This window comes from Dipodomys merriami, unplaced genomic scaffold (genome assembly GCF_024711535.1).
Source record: "Dipodomys merriami isolate MVZ:Mamm:240054 unplaced genomic scaffold, mDipMer1.0.p SCAF_81, whole genome shotgun sequence".
In the NCBI taxonomy this organism is placed as follows: Eukaryota; Metazoa; Chordata; class Mammalia; order Rodentia; family Heteromyidae; genus Dipodomys; species Dipodomys merriami.
The window spans coordinates 433,958-457,566 of record NW_027206413.1 but is presented as its reverse complement, the minus strand read 5'-3'; the positions used below and the strand labels follow the sequence as shown (position 1 = coordinate 457,566).

Below are 23,609 nucleotides of genomic sequence, written 5' to 3'. Positions count from 1 at the left end.
TTTAGAGGAATGACTGGAAAGAGAGGACGTCATAGTGATGAAGGGAAGTAAGCATTTAAAAAGTAGAAAACCAACAAAAGAAAAGGAAGTATCTGAAATCTCTGAATTAAAAATGGAAACACACACACACAATCAAGTATAGTGTGACCTTTCGCCGTTTCCTATCCTTGCTCCTCTCTACTGGATGCCATGGTTTTTAATGAGTTTGAGTGAAGGTTTCAGCTTAACTACATCAGGGGAGATTATAAAAGGTGGCTATTTTGGCTTCTATCTGGCTCCTGAATCATAGCATCCCATAACGGTTGGCTGAGGCCTTTCATTGAGTGGTTCTGTATTTAAGGCAACTCCACTGTCCTATGAAACAGTGACTATAAACCATTTAAATAATTTTAATTATAGTGCTAATCTGCCTAGCATAACAAAAATATATTGGGTTTTCTTATATCTTTTAGGTGAATACATGGTTCTACCAGAATAAAGCCTTTACCCTTTAAGAGAGACGAAATAACCCAAGACCTGACCATGTAGGCTCTCACTGTAAAGCGGGGAGCATGGTAGCATCGCTTCACTGGACTTTGCTTTCAATAGACCTCGTTGAGGCCAACTGTGTTCTAGGTCCTTTGTAGCCAGTGAGCAAAAGAGACACACACCTCTGCTCATCAGGAGCTTGCAATAAGATAGAGCAGAACAGACAAACAAGCACAGCAAAGTAGCACAGGGTCAGGCAGACGAGAGCCCGGGGGCGGGGGGGGGGGGGGGGAGATTCCAGAGCGATCCAGGCCGGCTTTTCTGGGACTTTTGGACAAGACTTGAAGGGGTGCCGGGAGCGGGGAGGGGCGCCTGAGAGGCAGCAAGCGAGCCCAAGGCTCTGCGGTGGGATTCAGAGGGAAGCAGAGGCCAGAGTGACTGGCCCTCGAGGAGAGCAGTCAAAGGGCCGGGGGTAAGAATTAGTTGACTCGACCTCGAGGACACTGTGAGGGCTTTGCCTTTGAGTGAAACAGTGGACATGGCAGAATAGGAGTTTGAGCAGAAGAGTAACCTGGCTCCTGGTGAAGCAGCTCCGGGGCGCAGTGGGGCAGGGTGGCGGGAATCCCGGGCACCGGTGATTGGCACAGTATGGAGAGGCCTGTGAGACACCGGAGCAGAGATGTGGAGTTGTCAAAAGCATGTGTAAGCCTAGAACTGGGACAGCGGGTAAGGACACAGCCGGAGACCGGCGGAGGTCCTGGCAAGAGACTAGGTAACATCACATGCTGGGCAGATGGACTCCACTTGTTAGTACCACTTGCTAGCTGAGAGACTGACGGTTGGAAAGTCTCTTCTCTGTAATTCACTCTCCTTATTTGTGAAACCAAAGGGATCACAGGAACTGCCTAACAAGGTCGTTGTGAGAATTGAAATCTCTAAACACCCAGTGCGTGGCATGCACTTAATAAGCGCGGACTGGATTTTCATTACAACTGCTGTGCACACACAGGCACACCGCTCACACTCAACGCAGCGATGAGCCTTTCCTGACATACAGCTGGTAGTCCCACTAGCTTGGATTTTCTTCCTGAGTTAAACTGGCCTGGGTTTTAATCTTAGCGTTGCTCAGTTACTGACCTCCCGTGAAGCCCGTGTGTGTTTTAGTTACCTGTTAGCTGTGCAGACAACGCCCCGAGTCTCTCAGCGCTCCTCTCCTTTGCTTTTCTCAGTGCTCAGCAGAGGAGCAGTCAGGTTCACAAGAAAACCACAATTGGAAATCAGGTAGGAATTGTGTGAGACAATCAGTGTGTGCATGCCCCAACGAATTTGACCTAAAATTGCTTGATTGACTGTTTTTTAATGCAAATTAATCATGTGCAAATGTTGCTTGAGATGCAGCTTTTTGTCTTGTTTCATTTTTGCTTTTATGTCTTTGAAGTGAATTGCGTTTTTTTTGCCTTTATTTTTATTTTTTTTGCAATTAACCATCTTGGTTTATTTTTAATAACTTTTCTGCTTCTCGCTGCGCATCACAAATGTGACTCTTTGTGTCCTGTGCCCGCTTGCATTATCTCTTGACTGATTCTAACCTTGAATTTGTCAGTCAGTTCAAAGTGAAAACTGGGTGAGTACTTGCATGAGCTTTCTTGTGCTGCTGCTGACTAGTTCACACATTTGCCCGGCGTGGTAACAGTGAAGGACAGCTCAGAAAGAAGGCAGTTGGACTGAGTCTCTGCCACCTAAATTCCTATTGGGTAAAAAGAAAGATGCTAATTCCTGTGACGATCTGATCGTTTGAGTTTTTGTGTTTGGGGCTGGCCAGCTGTCTCTGACTAATAGCGCTCTGCAGAGATTGTATTAACTCCAACAGTTTGCTGTTTCTTTTATGTTTTATGTGATAATGAATATTTACATTGTTATTTCTTTTCAAGTCAAAACAATGATGTTTTTAGGTTTTTTTTAAATTCAGAGGTACAATTACTGAACAAATTGAATCCTCTGCTCTAGATTTTTTCCATTGTTTTGAAAGGAGAAGAGGTAATAATAGACTTTATTTTTAAAACTTTTTCTGGACTAAGACATATAATTCTTTACTATTTCAGGGAACCAATCTTCCGCCTTCAAGGCAAATTGTACGAGCTAAGTTCTGTAAGCTTTACTGTTGCTTTTCCATTCAGCTTCCTAAGGGTACAGTTTGTCTTTAATCGATTAACTCAACTAGCGCTTGCTACTAATGATTTAAACTCGGATTGTTGTCCTGTTCATAACACCTTCTTACTGCAATAAGAGGCCCCTCCAGAGGCTTCTTCTTCCCTTCACTGCTAATAACTTGCTGTGACCGAAAGGTACGAATAGTGAACTTTAAGATGTTGTAACAAACAAATCCTTAACACTGTGGGGGCTTTGCTCTCTCTCTAATTCTAACGAGCCTTAAAATAATTAAAATCATTAATGTTCTCCCTGTCTGTCGTATAAAGCCTTGTTGTTCTGAGGTGTATGGCTTTCTCTTCCTCTGTATGATGTTTTTCAATAACCGTAGACGATGGCTCCTAAAAGGTGGGTGAATATTGAACATCTGATTTTGCTGTAATTGTTGAGAAGATTTCTCAGTTCCAATTGTTGGTATTTAAAATGTAATAAAACAAAAGGCAAATTTGCATTGCTTGATACCTTAAGAATCAAATCTTTCAGAACTAAATATGATATTTTTGTTTTATAGAAATGTAAAACTATGCAAATGACTAGCATAGGCATTTAAAAATCATTATGCCCCCATTTCTGCCATGAGTAAAATAGGCTTACCTATCCCGAACATCAAGTGGAGAGTCAAACTGGCATATGTGCCAGTTACTTAGCCCACGGGCTTTGGAAGGCAGAAGGCTTGGACCGAGTTCAGTTTGCATTCTGTTCTGCTCATGTGTGTGTATGTGGGTGTGTACGTGTACATATATACACACATATATAATTTTTTTAGTTAGTTTGGAGGTACTGGGGTTTGAATGCAGAGGCTCAGGCTTGCTAGCCTGGTGCTCTACCACTTGAGCCACATGCCCAGGCCCGCTTTTTGCTTGTAATTTTGGAGATAAGACTGTAACAAACCTTTTTTGCACGAGCTGATCTCCAGCTGCTGTCCCCTAGATCTCAACCTCTTGAGAGCTTCCTGCCCCTCAGCCACCAGGGTCTGCTTCATTCTGTCAGTTAAGAGCCACATGGCTTCGGACAGATTGAGCCAGGGTTTTTCTAATTGGATGATGGGAAGAATAGAAAGCATCTTGGAAGGGTGATTGTGACAACCAAAAGTAATATATGTAATGAAGCCTATAGCCAAGTATAAGATAATCCTCTATTAAGGGAGAAGCTTGCTCCCAGAAGGTGGTGGCTACTCTCGAAACTCTCAGGGGGGAATTTTTTAAGATGAACAAATTAGAAATTGTAACATGAGAGTAATGAAACATTGACAAAAGCAGAAGTTCTAGGAAATTCTTCCGTTTGCGATGGCTGGCTGTGGTGTAGAGGATCAACCTATCCTTACAGATGGGAGAATCCCTATACCACTGAAGTCCACATGTAGAAGAAAATGAGCAGCCGGGCGCCGGTGGCTCACGCCTGTCATCCTAGCTACTCAGAAGGCTGAGATCTGAGGATCACAGTTCAAAGCCAGCCCCGGCAGGAAAGTCTGTGAGACTCTTATTTCCAATGAAGCACCAGAAAACTGGAAGTGGCGCTGTGGCTCAAGTGGTAGAGTGCTAGGCTTGAGCTGAAGAGCTGAGGGACAGCACCCAGGCCCAGAGTTCAAGCCCCACGGCCGACAAAGAAAGAAAAAGAAAATGAATAGTGCAATGACAACACCGCGTACTTTGCTACCTCTGGAGGGAGATCTGGGGTAGCTCTCAGTTCTATAATTTACAATTGCTTGAAAATAATAATAGTATTTCTGTGCCTTTTACATTTGCTGAGTGTATAAAATTCCACACGCTATGAATATTTTATAACCCAGGATAATAGGCTTAAAAGAAAGTTCTTGGGGTCACACATGCTTGAGGGTGAGGATCATTTGGAAAATGCAATGATTCACTGTGTTGCACATCGCTGCTGAGGAGTCAGAGCGAGCACTCTAAAAGCAATCACGTTCTGCTTTCCGCAGCAATAGAAATGAAAGATAAAAATCCTCTCAGATAAGGTTTTTCTGCCATATTGCAAAGGTTAAACTTTCCATTTGTACTGGATGATTCTTAATCTGAGCACCTTCTTTCCTAGAATCAAATGCAGTCATTTTACATCATTCATATTTTAGGAGATTCGTTTATAGCTTTTCTGTTTCGCAGAAATGTGCCATAAAATGTGGAATTGTTTTAATAGTTTCATGTATGAATCTGAGTAGGGGATGTGGATCTGGCTTTGTATGCAAACACTTTAGCCTATCAAAAGCCAGGGCCACTGAAGCCCTCCTTGCAGCTGCTGGCCCATGGTCCCGTGGTCCAGCCGCCGCGAACTCTCGGGCTCCCTGCTGCTCGATACTGCTGTGAAACATCCATCCTGAAATACTCCACAAGGACCCAAGGAATGTGGTTTTTCTTTTAAATTCATCGTTCTTTATCCTCAGCTAGTTGTACACAGGGGTTTCCGTTCAGCGCGTCAGTGTGTGAGCATAATGTGCCTGATGGGTGCCCTCCTCACAGCGCCCCCTCACCTGGCACAGGGCGAAGTTTGAAGTGCACGTCCCATTCATGCTTTCCTGCCTAGGAAATCTGATCGCTCCCCCCAGCTGATGCCAACAAAGGCACACAAAGTCACGAGTACATACTTCACCTGAACTTAGGCTACTCAAAAATCTAAATTTAAGTTGCATTCATCCCTTCTACTAATCAAACATGTCTTCACAAATCTTAATGAGCCAAAAAAAATCCCCCTGCGATGGGTGTTCCGTGCAGTATGATGAACCAGACATGAGCTCTGCCCTGGGGTAGGTCAGCAGCCTGCAGTCTACTTCATTTATCAAGTGCAAGCTCCCACCCTTCTCTAGGCCGCACTGAAACATGGCTTCTGTAAGAGGCTGTCTTTAATAGTCAGCTCACATTATACTCCCGCTTCAATATCGTGAGCTTTCATATTTTATTATCTGGAACCATCTCGTTTATTTGTCTTCCTCTTTGATACACCAGTAAAGCTGTTTTGTGCTGCTGAACGCAGTGGAGGGCGGTTGAAGGCATATTCACCTGAAGCGTTTGCCAGGATCACTCTGCTTGTAAAGTACGAAAAGGTTTTGAACAGGACAGCAAATGGAGAAGACTCGTCTGGAGACACTGTGGATGAGCGAGTATGACGGTCTGGGCTTGCATGTTTTACGGGTTTGAGAAGGAGGGATCCAAAAGATCTCTAATGAACTACACATCAAGGAGAGGAATGGGGGTTATGTGCAGGGCCATCCAGACTTCTGATGTAGGCAAGGTGCTCTTCATGGAGATAGGAGTATGATGAAAAAGTCTAACTGAGATCCACATTCTGAGGAACGAACAGGGCAAATTTGGATCCAAATCTGGAAGAGGAGCTTTGTTGCGGGTGAGTCAGTATGGAAAAGTAGAGTAAAAATATTCAATGAGAAGTGGAGCTTAAAAGAGAAGGAATGATTTCTTCAAAGGTATTAGAGAGCTAGTGGATTTTCCAATAGAGAAGGGATACTAACTGATTTTTATGTTGGATTAGTATATCAGCCATATGGATATGGAAATTTATGTTTCTGAAGTAGTTCAGGGGAGAAAAATACAAATATTGGTAGCAGGAGGTCTGTAGGAAAAGGGAAAGCTTCAGAATATTTTTATGAAGTTGGAAGGTTTTTAAGTCATTGGGGACTGAGCTGTTTTCCTAGGTTTATTGCTAAGAGATCTACTGACAAAGGTCATATGAGAAGGAGTGGATAGAGGGAGAGGGAGAAGAAAATGCTGATCTGTCTGTGCCTTGAAGACATCAGTAGGATTTGAAGTTCAGGACTCATATAGACTGGAGATATGATTTTACAATTTTCAATATATATAGTGGTTTCCAAGTCTATGAGATTTCTTCCAAAGGGTAAGAACATGGATGAAAATTTAAAACTTAAAGTCTGATGGAAAAGGATAGGATGAGGAGTGGTTAAAGAAAGCAAGAAGAGATAAGAGAGGTAGGTCAACGTGGAGAGGAGCAGAATGACATCTGAGTAGGGGATTTTCAATAGCAGCAGATGTTTTCTGGAGCTGTTGTGTGTCTGGGCTGGCGGAGGTCTTGTGCAAGGTGGGAGACCACGGGATAGCAGTGGTCCTTCTGACCTCCTCATCTAGAAGAAGGTGCTCTATAGCTGAGAACAAAGACACTGTCCTGAATTTAGGTTTTTCTAGAAAGGCAACAAAGTTGAAATTTTGAAGAGAGAAATTGTAGTAGACAGCCATGTAACATAACATGGTTTTGGTTGATGGATAAATTAACGTAGTCCAACCAAGTCACAACCCCAGGATTCCAGTAGCTTTGCACAATAAAAATTTAACTCACCCTGGCAGAACACTCCAGGACGCCTCAAGGCACAAGCCTCGGCCCCACAGGGTGTGCCACCCAGCTTTGATTACTGTGACGGATTACCTCGGAGAAACTCCTCAAGCTGAGGAAGGATTTATTCTGATGGCTCTGGGGTTTCAGTCCAGTGTTGGTAGCTTCACTGCTTTTAGATGGTGGTGAAGACAGCGTCGTGGAGCAGAGCTGCTCATGGTGGCCAGGAAGCAGAGTGAGGAGGAGGCCAGCCAGAGATACCCCTGCAAAGGCTCCACGACTGCTCACTGACCGACTTCCTTCCCACCACCTCCCAGGAACGTCGTCAGCGGGCGAATCACGGATGGGGTCAGAGCCTTCACGGCCCATTGCCTCGGCAACCTCCACCAGCCGACAGCCAGACATTTAGCACATGCGTCTTTGGGGACAGCTCTGACCCAAACCATAACCCACCACTGGATCTCAGATCCTCTCCTCTCGCAGCAGATGGGGAAGAGACGGAAGCTGGGGAGGGTTTGAGGGACCGGCTGTGTAGGACACGCCCTGCTTCGTTCACATTCCATCGGCCAGAGCCCAGTCACTGCAGGAAACAGGAAGGAATATTTTGAGCATGTGCTCAAGAAGAAAGGATTTTTTTAAAAAAGGAAGATGTTGACTAAAAGTTAAAAGGAAATAGATGACACGGGCATTGGGAGCATTGCAGAAGTCAGAAGCTGTGTACTAAAGGCAGCGCGCGCAGGGGTGAGGTGGGTTTGGTTGGTGGGTGGGATGGCGGCTTTCAAGGTTTAAGAGGTTGACGAAGGTCAGTGCTGAGTGCAGATCCCGGAGGAGCAGACAAACGATGGCTGCAGGCAGTCGGGGGCATCAGCTGTCTTCCGGAGATGAAGCTAGCCGAAGAGACACGGGTTGAAATGTCCTAGTCTTCAATAGAACGAGGGTCGATGTGGCATTTGCACGGTGAGCAACTCCTCCCTTCAGCCCCAGCCGTCTAGGACGGGGCTCTGCCCTGTAACTGTGTGACCGGGAGACCTCTTCCTTGGGCAGGTGGGAGCAGGTGTCTGCACGGGGTCCTCTTAGTCCTAGGCTTATTGCCTGTGACCATCGTCGCTCTAACTGCAGGCTGCCTGTGCAGCTTTCCCCAGAACTACAAACCTCCTGTTCTAAAATCTCATTTCAGAAAACTAGCCTCTCTCCCTGTCTCTGTCTCTGTCTCTGTTTATCAGAACCTCCTAGAGGTCTCAAAAATTTGTTAACCATCCCAGCATCCTGAACATTTTGTACAAGTCGTCTGTAAGTACCCGGCTTGAGTCCAGTGTTAAGAGAGGAGTTTCATCAGTTGTCACAATTGTCAAATAACTGTTAAATAACTCCCTAGCCTAAAGTAGAAGGTTTCTTTTAGCCCTTTCCTTCTTTTCAGCTTCTTTCCTTTACTCAGTTCACCTTTCACTGGGGATTGAATTCGAGGCCTTGTACTTGCTAGGCAGATGCCCTAATGCTTGAGCCAAACCCCAGATCATGTTATGTTGCCTGGACTGGCCTCTAACTGGGGTCCTCCTATCTCTGCCTGCTGAGTAGCTCGGGTTAGACTTGTGAGCCACCACACCTGGGCGAGGCTTGTTTCTTTTAATCCTCATTTTCACCAGATTTCTGGTACCAATGCGTACACCATTTAGGATTCTTTCTGCTGTCAACTTCTGATTGGACTGGCTTGGATCCTGTGCTCACTCTAGAGACAATCGCTGTAGCCAGGAACTGAGACAGGAGGGCTGGCCTAGGCCCAGTCCGGTGGGACATATGTGTTATATTCCTCTTTTAAAGGAATGTAAGATGGGTATTTCCCCTCTGTCTCACTCCCTGACCCCTTCCCACTAAAAAGTAGCATCCTTAACCGTTTCTTTTGTCCATTTTCATAGTTATAAATAATGTATTTCTGCAGCATGGAGCCCCCATCCTTCCCGCCAGCCCCTCCCACTCCTGTCAGTCCCCACCTACCTACAGAGTCCATTGTTTTAAAAATATATAATTCTGTCAGCAGCCAGTTGAGAAGAAACCTGGCTTAGTGACTCTTCAGAGATGATCAGGACAGAGTGTTTAACCTACACTTCCTCAGGCGTCGAGGCTATAATGAAATGAAAATAGTCACTAGTTCTTAGGGTTTTCTGGGTAAGTGTTAAATAAGATAATACTAGTTAGTAAATCTGAGGCAGTTTCAGGTCCTGTAGGTTTGCTGATCCGTTACCTCTCCCCAGCAACAAGCCTAAGGTAGGTCCTTACTGTGTTCGTTTGTAAGAACTGGAGACGTGGAGAGGCAGGGCAGCGTGTGCGATCCTCGGCGCAGACGCGAAGGCGCCGTCCGGCTCTAACTCTTCCCTCATCCACGGAGCATGAGTGTCCATGTGTGTAGAAAGCTGCCTGGGGTTTGGACAGTTTTAAGTGTCCCCTGCTAGAGAAGCCGTTTTTATGAACCCCATCCTGCCAGACCAGAATGTCCCCTGTAGCGCCAGGCTACCTCCAACTCCACAGCTCCCCAGGGAGCTGCGTGCTGGGAGGGGGCTCCCCAGGGCCGCTGCTCCACTGAACCCCAGACTCCCTAGCACTTCCCGAATGCATCCGTCCTAGGCCCAACCCAAGGTACCCCCCCTCTTCCCCCCCCCCCCCCCCCCCGCCGCCCCGAGACCGCCTCCAACGTTCCCGAGCCCATCCCCGGGAGTCGCCATCAGTGGTCCATTCCTGGATGTCCCCTGAAAGTTCCCTTAGCCGTGCTGCGGTTGGATTGCTCTCCTTGCCTCTCCCGACCCTCCCTCACCAGCGAGCGCAGCCTCTCAGTCCTCTGACCCAGAGACTCTGACCCAGCTGGGAGAGCCACGCACGCGTCTGCGAGCAGACACGACACCTTAGCTTCTCTTCTTGCTTCAGCTCTCCCCTGAGACGCGACACACGGCTTATTTGGCACAAACTGTAAGCGTGCTGTGTAATTTTAAATCTATAATGGTTGTGTAAGTTGTATAAGAAATACATTTTTATTACTAGGAAAGAGGGCGGGTAGGGTGCGCAAGCTTGCCTCCACCCGGGCCACTCCGGCCACCGAGGGCCGCCGTCACCGCCGTGGAGTGTGTACTGCGCACAGACGCGTATGCACACTCACAAAGACACATCTTACGATTTTGAGAGAAACAAAAATGGGCATGTTTACTACACGTGTTAGGCCACCAGAAGCAAGGATCGCTGTGCCTTAGGTAGGTCCCAGTAAAGCTATGTGAAGCTGAGCCCATGTTACCCATGGAATGCTGTCTCTCAGGATCTTCCATGCAAACACACAGAGGTGGCCACGCTCTCAAACACACACAGGTTTACCGGGGCTGCGGTAGGTCTTCCTGTCCATGAACCTGATACCGTCCCTTGGTCAAACGCACTCTCTCTATTACTCTCCTTCGCCCTCCTTCCCCTGCTAAAACAAACTCAGCAGGTTTCTCAGCAGATCATAACTGATGTATTTCCTATTCATTAACGAGGATTTTCCCATTCTTTGTATAAAGTTTAATGTTTGCATGAAGCAGAGCTGTGAGATGTTTGCCGTGGTATTTATTGCGTCCATCTTGTTTTCTTTCCCCTGAGGCCGGGTCTGTCGACGCGGCGAGCTGGAGCCCCCGGTACGTAGCCTGAGCCTCATGATCAGCCTCAGCCTCTTGAGTGCGGGACTCAGGCATGAGCCGCCACCCTGGTGACTTTATTTTCTTTTAAAAATACTTAATATGTATTAATATGTACATTTAATTGTCACAGAGTAATAATATACCTGTGGGGTACAATGTGAGAGTAGTTCAAAGCATGTACAACAGTGTATAATAATGAGATCAGAGTAGGTTGCATATCAGAGATACACCATTGCTTGGTGTTGGGAACATTCAAAATACTCTGTATTTTGAAATATTCAGTTGTTGCCAGCCGTAGCCATCCTACTGCGCTACAGAAATTTAAAAGTCACTCCTCCTATCCAACTGCACTTCTTTTTTTTTTTGAGGGGTACATTTACAGATTGAGTCTAGTATGAGAGAAAACATACATCCTGACTTAGTTCACTTAATGTAATTTTTTCCAGGCCCCTCCATTTCTCCTTGCAAATGTTGCAATGCCATTCTTTCTAATGGATGAGCAAAATTCAATTGTGTATATACACCAAAACATTCTCGATCCATCCATCCACTGAGGGACATCTGGGCTGATTCCGTACCGTGGCTGTGGGCCGCAGCCCTGCAATGAAGCCTCACCCTCCCGCCATCTCCTGGGATCTGGTGATCACTATTCTACTCTTCCTGTTTTTCTCTCTTTCTTTTGGGGCCTCAGGTTGGCTTTAAGCCTCAATCCTCCTACCTGTAGCCTCCCACAAAGCTGGGGTTAAAGGAATATATCACTTTGTGTGGCTTATAGGTTAGGGTTCTCATCAGCGGTCTTGCCTGGACTTGCCCTGAACCATGGTCCTCTTGAGTAGTTGGGATTACACGTCTGAGCTGCCTTTCCTGCCCTTTTTCTTTGAGAGCAACTTCATTGTTGCTCTTTTTCTCTCTTTTTTCTTTTCTTTTTTTCCCTTTTTTTTTTTTTTTTTGGCTAGTCCTGGGGCTTGAACTCAGGGCCTGGGCGCTGTCTCTGAGCTGCTTTTGCTCAAGGCTAATGCTCTACCACTTGGGCCACAGCACCACTTCCAGATTTTTCTGCTAATATGGCATGGAACCCAGGGCTTCATGCATGTTAGACAAGCAATCTACCACTGAGCCACCTTCCAAGTCCTCTCATTTTTCTACCACATTTGCACTTAGAAAGGTAATGACTGCCACAAAAGAGGCTAAATATTCACTTGGGTCTCTAGCGTTTTGATACGCCGTTCTTGACACGTCTCTGCAGTCCCTTAGGACTGGTTACAGCGTCTGGCACAAAGCAAGGCGGTGGTTAGGAAGCAGCAGGTGGCTGCGGGGCTTCCGCGGGCGTCGCTGTCGCTCACCAGCCATGCACGAGTCATTTCACATCACCTCCATTCTCCTCTCTCCCGAGGCATGACAGGGAGGTGATTATGCCACCTCCCGGTGGCACAACTCAGTTGCTGCTGGCTGCTTATTAGCGCATTAGCTGCTTTCTTTTTTCTGTTTTGGGGCCTTCCTTGTAGCCCAGGCTGCCTCAGACCAGGTTCTCCAATCTCGGCTTCCTGGATGCTGGTTTTCTGAGGCCACGCTACCTTGCCCGCTTACACTTCTTCAAAGATTCCTCTGTGGCTAGCTGCTGTTCTAAGTGCTCTGCTGCATCCGCTCCTGCCCTCCGACAGTGTTACAAAGTAGATGGAATTATTTCTCCTGTGCTTTTTTGTTTAGCAATGTATCTGAATTGTAAACAGTTCACCCAAGGTCATACAATGGCAAAGGGCAGAATCCTGGCCTCGGTCCGGGCAAGGCTGAGCTCCTGACCTGGAATCTGTGCTGAGGTGGTTGGTCTTGTTTCTCCATCTGTTGGTTTTTGTCTAGTGAGATGTTTCTTAATTACCACCGCTGTCTCTCTATTCTTGTTCAAAAATGCCTTTTACTTTTTTTTTTCAAGTAGCCTTTTACTTTTATAAATAACTCATTCTATTAATTGGAGAATAAAGTCTTGCTAGAGTTTGAAATTTTGATTAGATGTTTGTGAAGCTTATATGAATCTTAGATGAACTGTCATTTTTTTATATCCTCTTCAAACCACTCAGTTGTTCATTTTGTTCATTTTATTTCCTCTGTTTTATATTGGTGAACTCATATTTCCCCTTGACATATAAAGTAACTAGGGGATATACTTATTTTTTAAATTGTAAATAGAATGTGTTTGTTGTTTTCAAATTATTGTTGTATGGAAACTGTATCTTTTTTAAACCAAAACCACTGTTGTTTTTTTAACTGTTGCTATTTTGTAGCAGTGGAATTTACTGAATTCCCTCACAGTTCTTGCAATTTCAGTTTCTACTTCGTTCTGTGTGTCTTCTGTTTTTACTTTCACTGTTACTCCTTTTGAAACAATACAGTAGTAGTGAATTTTCTTAGCTAGTTTTTACCTCGGTGAAAACGCTTTAGAAATCGTTAGTTCTGATGTTGGCGTTTTGTTGAACACTTACCCAGTATGATAGAGAAACCCCGTGGTGGTCTGAGGGTCTCTATCAGAGACGTGTTCTAATTGAAGCAGTGGTGCTCTTACACAGGGAACACGCCATTTTATTTGTGAGGTTGCTCCTATATTCAGCAGCGGCCTCCCTGCTTTTCTGGATCAAGGCTCTGGCTGCTGAGAGTGACGGTTTCTTTTCCATTGACTTTCCTAAGCATTCCATTTCAGGTAATAAAATTATGAGTGTGGAATAGGATGATTATGTTTGTAAAGGAGAACTGTCCAGACACCGAGGAGGAAAGAAGCCGGTGCTCTTTATTCTTGATCCTGCACATTTGCTGGGTTCCTTTGCTGAGAGCGGGTCTGGTCTGGTCTGGGAGGCACGCAGCGGCGTCTCTGAGAGGAGGAGAGGAGTGGGGGAGTTTTCAGCTGCCGACTGGCTTGTGGTCTCACCACTGGTTCACAGGCTGAGACAATCAAGTCAGTTTCTTGAATTCCTCTTTCTTGGCTTGTTCCTTCCCTCTCAAGCAGTTTAAGGGATTAGTGAACAGGTAAATTAAATAGGTACCGTGAATATTTTTTCAGTGATGATATCCATATTCTATTCTGGCAGGTCCTTTTGGCAGGACTCCAATAACTGGTTATCACAGTGAAAGGAAATGTCAACAGAAGTGGAGACATTCTCGAACGTCTTCTCCTGTAGAGCTCCTTTGTTATCTTTGTTCATCCCTGTCCATATAGAAATCAAACCCACCCATCCCAAGTGCATCCCGCTTCACCTGACCAAGGCAAACTGCGGTTTCTGTCCCTGGGGTGCACATCTTCTCGCAGTCCCTGCAGTGACCTGGTAGAAACCTGTTCCGAGTCTGCAGGTGTAACTGCGAGCCTCACCTGCGAGAGACATGAGTCCTGAAGAGTACATGCCTGGAAAAGAAAGCGTATGTGAACTACGCCAGCCAGTCAGGGGCCTGGGGACAGCACCCTGGTCTGTACATCCCGGGGGGTCCCGCTGCTTGATGGGAGATTGCTTCAGTACTGCATTCATTGAAATTGTTATAAAACTTAACATTTTGTTTTCTAAGAGGTGAATCCCATTGAGAGCAATCTTGGTTTTCCCAAAGAAGTGCTTATGTCTTAATTAGGAGCCGCAGCTCTCCAGCCTGTAGGTGGACAGGTCAGTTTACAGTTCCCTTTGCTGTAAATCCCCAGCCCTTCATGGATTCCTTCCATTCCTACCTCTGGTGTTTGCAATGAGCAAGTTCCTCCAAGGGGCCTCCTCTAATCATTCTTTGAGTCTTTTTTTTTTTTTTTTTTTAAATCCTGGAGAGTAGTTTGTGTGGGACAGCATGATTATAACTTATTTGGAGGAGTCTGAGCAATGTCAAAGGTCATATTGTTTTCAGATTTATCTGACAAGTTCTGGAAAGAACAGCAATGCTTATTTGTCTAGCACTATGTACTTCCTCATTATAGAAGCGCAGAAAGTAAATGACACATAGAGACAATCTTTTTGCACAGAGCGCACACAGGTAGAACTTCAGTTTACCCACGGAGTGGATTTCTTATCCCCAAGGTTCCTGTGAATTTCCCTTTAGCCAGCAACCCAGCCTGCGCGCCCCAGGGATGCACGCGCTGCCCTGCAGGGTGAGGTCCCCGTCCAGGAACCGGCTGCCGTGCTTTCACAATCGCAGTCAGTTCCCGAGGCTTCCCCCAGGGCTCCCTCCTGACCAGATAACCGGCTGAAGGTTCTGTCCTGGGTCCTGGTGAGGCTATTTACACACTGCCTCTGACGGCCGGCCCCCGAGGGGCCTCCAGCCTGGCCTGGGTGGCTGGAGTGCTGTTGGAAATAGCACTCAGAAAGAACAGTGCGCTTGAGACATAGACGTACTAATCCCAAATACAGTCTCCACCACCATCTCAGTGCTTTCAGTGCCTGTGGTTACTTTTTGTAACATAATATGGATTCTCTAAGGGGGTTCTCTCTCTAGCTACTTCATACGTTTTAGTTTGAGTCTGTGACAGACATTTGATGAAAAAGCATCGTCATAACTAGAACACAAGCTTAAGAGCAAGTCATTCTATTGGGCTCTCCCCTAACAGCCTGCAATGCCGAAATGATTTTCTTAATTAAAGGAAGGAAAGTCTAGCTGACATTTGTTTCCCCAGCGTTTGGCTCTTCCAAAGCCTTTTCATTTCCTGGTCTTCCTCTGGTCTGTCTTCCTCTGGCCGGTCTTCCTCTGGCCTGTCTTCCTCTGGCCGGTCTTCCTCTGGTCTTCCTGTTGACCTGCTGTGCAGAAGAGGAAAGGGAGAAGTGGGATTTGTTTCTGGGAATTGAGCTATCTCTAAGGGACTTCCTCTTGTTTGCTGCGTCCAATTGCAGGGTTTCGCTTTCTGATGCTTGTGTGCAGGGTCCCTGACCCAGAGGAAGGAACCCTGGGGTCCCCCCCCCACCGTCCTGTGCACCGCCCGATCACTCTTGAGTATTATCTCCTAGCCCAACCCCCCGGCCATGCTCTCCTCTTCCTGGAGCTCATCATTCATGTCACCGACTTCCGGTGCATGTGGAGTCAGGTTTTAGAAATATGAGACAATTTAAAAATCACAGATGCAAGGCCTAGAAGGTTCCAGCCAACATCTGCAACTAGTTTAGGGGATTAACGAAATAGCTGCGCTGGATGACTGATACTTACCAGGGCCTCTCCATTTCCCATCGAAATCAAAATGCCAGTGCTTTGTGTGTGCTTCAGTTTTCAAGGAATCAGGACTTCATTTATTACCTGCTTTCCCTTAATTTCCCTCATGGAGTATCTTGAGTTACAGTCGATTTTCAATTAGCCATGATTAAGGAGTTCAGAAGGAATATGGGTGATTAAAATGCACAAATAATTAAAAAGCTGGCTTTAAGCAGAGGTTCCTACACTTCTTCCCTACAACTTTTGGCTTACGTTACCAACAAGGGGGGACATTTGGTGTTTTTACTGTGATTGTTTGGGATTCTCTTTTTAGTTTAACTTTCATGGCAGAGGGTGCCCGTTACACACGTCAGGTAAGGAGTGCATTTCTTTTTGAACTGTATCACCCCCCCCCCAATCTTCTGAGTTTTAATTTGCGTCTCTAATGACATATGTCTTTTATGAAGAAGCACAAACAATCAGAACCTGTTACTCCTCAGCTTCTAACCATTCGATCTTTACCTTTAGGACACACTTGGGATTCTGACATTTATGGCTAATTCCCTGCCTGACCCCCGTCCCTCGTCCCCCACCTCCTGGATTCGAGCTCTAGCGTGGCGGTCGGACAGCCGCTCCTGGCTCTCGCCTTGCCAGTACTTTCTGTGTGTTCATGCTGTCTGTACCTGGAGTGGTGTCCTTCCCAGGTTTACCGGTAGCCACGCCTCATCGTCCTCTGTGTAAGCGGCATGTCCTGCCCCTGCCCCTCACAGCAATCTCGGTTCTCCTGATCAGTCCATACTTGCCATTTCCCACCCGTGTTCTCTGTATCTGATGTGAGATCTGCTCACGATGGATGCCTAAAAACCACTGAAAGAATAACACTGGTGAAGATTTGTGTAAAATCTGGAATTAGATGGCCAGCCAAGAAAGCAGTGTATGAAATAATGACCGTGATACTAATATTCAGAAGGGAAAGTCTACAATACATTGAAGCTCTTATTGCTCTTGAACACTTTTTTTGGCCATCCTGAAGGGGGAAGCGCTTCTTCAGTGCGATTGTTACTCAGCTACAGTCTTCATTTCTTCTATAAATCCTTATTCCAAGTACATTGACATTTATTATTTACTTAATCCTCACAATATCTTTATGGTTTGAGCAGCCATCAGCTGAGTTGAATGGACACACAGAGAGGTTCATATACATATCCAAGGTGACAACCCATGATATATCTGGCCTGGGGTTTGAACCCATGAAACCTTGCTCTGTAGCCAGCCTCTTAGGCTGTTTGCGTTCTAGAAACGGGATCAGAGGCCCCACAGCCTTCCCAGCTCCACAGCAGAGCTGAGAACCAGCCGTGAAATCATTTGTTTTTTGTTACACTGTGCTTTTTGGCATTTAAAACACAGTGACTCAGGTCCCAAATCGTCCAGTCTTTTCCATTTTCTAGAAGGTGTGATTGTTTTTTAAAAAAATGGCACCAGTTTCTGAATATGAAAAACGGTTTTTATTCGATGAGAAAAGCAGTTGTGGTCCTGTCACGTATGTCCTGGACAGAGAGGACGGTGGTCAGTAGCGTGGCCTGGGGGGCCCTGGCCACGATGCTTCCCCACGGATCTGACGAGGCGCAGGTGCGCCTGCCACATCGCGCGGGAAACGTGGAGGAGGAGCGTGCCCAGCGCTTCTAGTGTCATTCTTCATGAAGTCCTTTGAGTTCTTCATTTTACCTGAAAATTTTAAGTCAACCAATAGCTCCTAGGGTTCCTGTAAATTAATATTATTAGCAATTTGAAGACATCTCATGGAACTAATGAATGACTAATGAATGAACTGACCGTGGAAGCTTATTAAAGGTCCAGTCTGATCATTAAAGGTGGTAGGACTTCCTTAGGGAAAGGGGCGTCCTGCTGGGGTTTTAAATGAAGTGAAAACAATGGGAAATTAAGCCATGAGAGTAGCCAGGGCTAGTTTTCATTTTCTCTTGTTTTTCTGACTCCTCTGGACCAGGCACTGTCCTCTAAGTTTCCTCTTTTAACTTGGCACCAGTTCTGTAAGGGGACGCCTTCTGCTCCCTGCTGTTTTCTCCCATGCGTCCTCCTTTATAAAAAATGAGTGTGGACACAACACCCCAAGTTGGAACAGAACCTTGTACGGAGGGAGGACATTGGGTGGTGTAGCATTGGCCTTCGTGGTGTGAATCCTATTCTAATTCTCTGCTAGGGTCATATCAGCACACGTATCTTCTAGGTGTCCTTTATTCTGAATTAATGTGAAGCAAGGAAGCAAGCATACAGGTTCCTGGAAGGGTTGAGCCAAGATTTGCTGATTGTTAGCGTGTGTGTGTGTGTGTGTGTGTGTGTGTGTGTGTGTGTGTGTGTGTGTGTGTGTGTGTGTGTGTGTGTCACGGCAGAGTGCCAATGGTGGAAGGGTGGAAGATAACTTCTTGTTTGCCTGACACATATGCCGTGCTGCCCAGACTGGAAATGAACGACAAAAAGACATGCAAGCAAGAAAAGCTTCGGTCACATTCGAGGTGAGTAAAAGTGAAGATGGTGGGTGTGCTGGAGAGAGTGTCTCTAGAAGACCTCTTGGGAAAGAGCAGAAGATGAGCCCAGAAAGACAGTGCCCAGCCACCCACAGGAAGGTCAGAACGCACAGTCCTGGCCAGAAGACGAGGCCCTGGCTGGAGGGCTGCGCTCTGCAGAACTGGAAGGCTGGCCAGTGGAGTGAGGGCAGAGGTGTGAAGAGAGACGCAGGGGTCAGGCCGCGGCCTGCACTGTCCCTCCCTCCAGTGTGGATGCTTGAGTGTTAGGTGATGGCTTTCACCCATTCCCACTAACGGCTCCACTAAAGGCTTTCCAACACCTGAGACTAACACTCGGCATTTGTGCTGTTCGTGCTATTTGTAAGACTATGCATCTTCTCCACACAGTGCTTTGGCAAGGCTGTCAATGCGTCTGAACCGTTTGAGCTCCGACTGGTGGAGTAGCTCCTGGGCCAGTGGGGACTAAGGCTCTGTTCTTCACATTTTCTTCTCCAGCAATGTGGGAGAGAGGGCTGATGAAAGGTTATGGGTGCCACTCAACGAGGTGGAGCCAAGTCTTGAGGGCTCAGACGGAGACCCGATCACGCCATGGAATAGTGTTATGTAGACAGAAATCCCATGCTATCTTGGAACCCTTGGGCATCCAGAAGCCAGTGCATACTGTGTGCGTATATCCATATACATCTATATACATGTGCATTTTTAATTTTAATTTTTCTCTGTGGGTCGTGGGGCTTGAAGTCAGGGCCTGAGTGCTGTGCTAATGGCAAGCACTCTACCATTTGAGCCACAGCACCACTTCTTGGTTTTTTGGAGATAAGAGTCTCATGGGGACTCTCCTGCCTGGGCTGGCTTTGGGCCTTGATCCTCAGACCTCAGCCTCCTGAGTAGCTAGGATGACAGGGGTGAGCCACAAAAAAATCCAAACCAAAAAACAGTAAAACCAGTCTGATCATATCATCTCCCTCTTTTTACCATTTGATGATTTCCACTGTGGCAGTTAATCTTGTTGGCAACCTTGAGCGGCTTGGAAGATGCCTAGACTATGACCGTAGCCGACCTCTGGATGTGTGCGGGAGGGCATTTTCAGAGACGGTATCACCACGTCTCGGAGCTTCTTAATGGGGCGTTCCATGGGTGGCATCGATGAAGTAGTAGAACTGTGGAAGGTGGAGTCTAGTCAGAGGAAGTAGGTCGTTGGGGGCGTGGCTGGGAGGCCCTAGCTGGTCCTGATACCTTGACCTACGTCCTGGCTGCCCAGGGGCAAACAGCCTCTTCTGCCGTGTGCTCCTGGCCGCAGGCGCTGCTCATCACAAGCCTGTAGAGAATGTGGACCGTGGACACACCTAGAACTGTGAGAGAAAAATACGTTCTTCCCCCCGCCCCCTGCCCCAGGTATTCGTATTAGTCAACATTAGCTGACCAGCACATTGGTCTTATTGATAATCAAATCCCAGGGCCTTCTAAGGACTGCTAAGGCCCATGTGATCCTTTGTTACATGCTATGATTCAGGCACTGGGCTTCCTTGCTGGATTTTAATACTTGCTGTTCCTGCTGGAATTTATTCCATGCCCCTCTCCCTCTCCCCGCCCCACTGCTACCCAGTTTCAGAGATGGCTCTTTAAATTTCTTCAAGTCTCTGCTGAAACACGATTGTTGTTTGAAGACCTTTCTGGCACCCTCCTATCCCCACAGGGGGTGGCTTGTCACCTCATTTATATCGCTTTATTTCTTCATACTACCTGTCGCCAGATAGATCATCATTTGGCTCTTCTTGGTTTCTGATAGCCAGCAACTCCCTAACCTACCCAAACATAAGATGCAGTGCTGCTGCTTACAGACACATGCCAGGCATTCAGCTAGTGTATTCAGCTTTCGGTAATCATGGGTTTCATGCATGGATAGGTGGCTCTTCTATCTGCGGCCAATGTCTAGAGCAAGTGAATTTTTCTTTGGCTCTGAAAAATTAGCACTTGCTATGCAACTAAATTTTTGGTGCTATTAAATATCCCTTGTCTCAGGCTGGACTGCTTTGATCAGGTGTTGTGAGTCATTCACCTTTGTGTGTGTGTGTGTGTGTGTGTGTGTGTGCGTGTGTGTGCGTGTGTGTGTACTGCTCATGGGGCTTGAACTCAGGCCCTGGGCGCTGTCCATGAATTTTTGTGCTCAAGGCTAGTCCTCTATCACTTTGAGCCACAGCTCAATTTCTGGCTTTTCAAAAAGTAGTTAATTGGAGATAAAGTCTCATGGACTTTCCTGTCCTGTCTGGCTCAGATCTCAGTCTCCTGAATATCTAGGATCACAGGCATAGGCACCGCGGCCTAGCTCCTTACGGCTGGTGCTCTACCACAGCTCTGTTTCTGGTTTGGGTAGGTGGTTGGAGGTGAGTCTCTCCGGTTTTCCCCCGGCTGGTTTTGAGCTGTGATCCTCAGATCTCCGCTTCCTGAGCTGCTAGGATTGGTTGCAGAGGCATGAGCTCCCGGTGCCTGGCCCACCTTGGCTTTCTGATACAAGAGTGAAAATTATGTCGTGGAGAGAAAAGGACAGAGCAGTGCAGGAACTCCAACTTAGTCCTAAACGCTATTTGAACCAGTGCATGTGTTGGGAAAGCCTGCCTTGGCCCCGCCCATCACTTTCAAGTCTTCCCAAAGACTCAGGCCCTCTCTGCTTCAACACTTAGGATGGCGCTAGTTTCCTCTGTATGTGTATGGCTCTTACATAGTTTGTGACTCAGGACCTCCCAGGCATATCTTTGGCCTTCCTTTAAAATCCCACATGGAAAGCCAAATGTTCTGAGAGAGGAGAGAAGGAGGAGAAAGGTTTTTCATAGGCATAGGCGCTTATTTTGTCCCCTTACCATCACTAGTAGGAAAATCCTTAGAATTGCTAGGAAGAGTTCTGGGATGCAATGCGTCTCTTCCCTGGCGGCTGGAGGAGGAGAGACAAGTGGACCCATCGCACAGGGTGAGGGCCCTGAAGGGGAGGAGGGAGCTACTCCCCCGGGTCCTGGGGCTGGCATGGAGGGTGTAACCAAACCGCAGGAAAGGATGCCTTGGCTTTATACAAGAAGAAGCCCCAGGAACCCACAGAGCTGCCTTGGTTGCTATTGATCGTCTGGCCACCCAATGCTAAAATTGTGGCTGGTCCACCATGGGGAGATTTGGAACTCAGACTCCACCGTGGATCAGTGAGCAGCAGTGTTGGTGGGGTGGGTTATGTAATGAGCGTGCCCAGTGACGTTTATTTAGTACCTGAGTACATAGACTATCTTCTTGGTAATACTGTTGGTATCCTGCTTCGGGAACATTGCAAGATAAAGAATTGTACACTGCCTTAGGCATCTCAGACCTTGGAATTTGTTGGAAAACCCTCATCATTTGACAATGATAAATTGATCTCTGTCTCCAACCTGCTTGGTGGGGGCAGGGCACAGACGGGGTTTCCAAGAACTTAAAAAATGTGTTTTAGAATGCTTTCTTCACTGGCCAATTTTCATTGTTCTGCAACATTAGAAGAATGGATTATTTGCCAGCCAGGAGATAATTGAGAAGAAATTAATTCATTATGTGACGTGGGACTTTCATGAGAAAACCTCAGCATCACCTACCCATTCCCACTCTGCCTGCTCCTCCTCCTCAGGCACAGAAAATGCTTAGTAGGCGTATTCAGCCAGCGTGTACGTGTAGAACACAGGTGTCCTAAGAGTGCATCATTTCATTCCCGTTTTAACTGACTGTCTGGTGCAAATGCCCATCAACCATCAGAGACCCTAAAGTCCTCTGTCGGGATCTCTTCACCACCCCCTCTGTCCAGGAATTAAAGGTAAAGTTCCCGTATACAGGGGCCTCCGTATCCTGCTCTAGCACTGTCTGCTAGCATCCTTTTGGATTGGCCAGGCTGATGTCATATGAAAAACCTTGGTATTATCTCTTCAATAGCTTTCACATTACTCAAACCAATAAGGAATGTTTTAAATTTGCTTTCTTTCTTAGTATCACTTGACCTTTTGATCTTGCCTTGTTGAAGCATTCCGTTCTATTGGCTCTGAACGTGCATTATTCTACTTTTCTACCTCCCTTCGGCCAACCCTCTGTCTTCCTCCTCCCCTCCACTCAGCCAGTATATGCTACCTTTCCTCAAATTGTTATAAATGCTTTCCAAGAACCACTGGAGTCACAGTGACAGACATGAGAGTTTACTTCTGCAGAAGTATGTGCCATCGCCCAGAAACCTAGCCAGCCAGACCCCTTTAACTCTAATGCAGCAGGCCCCGCCCCTCTGTTCAGACTGGTTGAGCTCAGGTTCACACTGCTCACAATTGGCTTGTTTGAATAGGGTAAGTTGTCGTTACATGAGGTGACCGTTAAAAGACTTTGAAATAGGATGAACAGAATAGGAGCCATCTCAAAACATGCCTGCACCCTCTGCTGCCTCTTGAACAATATCAGAGGCGTGCCTTAGTCCTGTCTTGGGAAAACCAGGTAAGATTAAACCCGTATTTCAAATGCACTGCTGTATCCCAGAGCGGCCCCTCCTTTCCTTTCTGTGCTTGCTGAAATGATCTTAGCAGTTCAGTCAACAAGAGCCAAGCCTCCGGGCAGTGAAGGACCTTCTAGCAATCCACGCTGATAGAAAAGGCAGTTTTTCTCACAAAAGACAGCTCTGAGCTCTTGCCCCTCCCTAGTCCCACAGCCTCAGTCACACCCATGATCACAACTCACAGTCGTGGGCCTGAGCTCTGGGCCTGGGTGCTGTCCCTCAGCTCTTCAGCTCAAGGCGAGCGCTCTACCACTTGAGCCACAAGCGCCACTTCTGACTTTTTTTCTTTTTGCTTATGTGGTGCTGAGGAATCGAACCCAGAGCCTCAGGCATGCAAGGCAAGCGCTCTACCACTGAGCCACCTTCCCAGCCCACCACTCACAGATTTGTGTATCTGCTGCAGACTGCTCTACAGACAAGGGTCTTCTTGTACAACCCCATTTTATACAGCCAGACTGAGCTGGTGACTCAACTCCTCCCTAAACACACTCTTCACTTTGTGGCCCGGCCTCCAGTTTCAGCCTCACGAACTTGGGCACCATGAGTCCATCTTTAACAGCCCTCTTCTCTCTTATCCTTTGTCTCTAATTTATCATTGTCATACTAATTTTCTTCCTAACTATTCCTCAGATCCATTCACTTAGCTGCATGTCCATTTCCACCAGCTTGTCAAAGGTATCACATCTGCTGTAGGTAACCATCAGCTCTCCCCGTGTCCCTCCTCCTCTTCCTAATCTCTTCAGCAAACCAAGG

At 46.7% G+C, this 23,609-nt stretch overlaps 1 protein-coding gene across 8 annotated transcripts in view; it reads left to right on the top strand.

Moving 5' to 3' along the window:
* The window catches only part of LOC138819690 (dynamin-3), a 421,025-nt gene that overhangs the window by 162,408 nt on the left and 235,008 nt on the right, over positions 1-23,609 (top strand). For 6 of the 8 annotated variants that reach the window (XR_011369577.1, XM_070011194.1, XM_070011192.1 and 3 more), the window contains exons 13-14: positions 1,698-1,749; positions 2,571-2,600. Coding sequence is in view for 7 of the 8 variants with exons in the window: in XM_070011194.1 (XP_069867295.1) it covers positions 1,698-1,749; positions 2,571-2,600 (82 nt within the window). In the remaining variant the exon portion in view is untranslated. The remainder of the gene's footprint in view (positions 1-1,697; positions 1,750-2,570; positions 2,601-23,609) is intronic. The other 2 variants (XM_070011193.1, XM_070011196.1) reach the window with 1 other exon arrangement.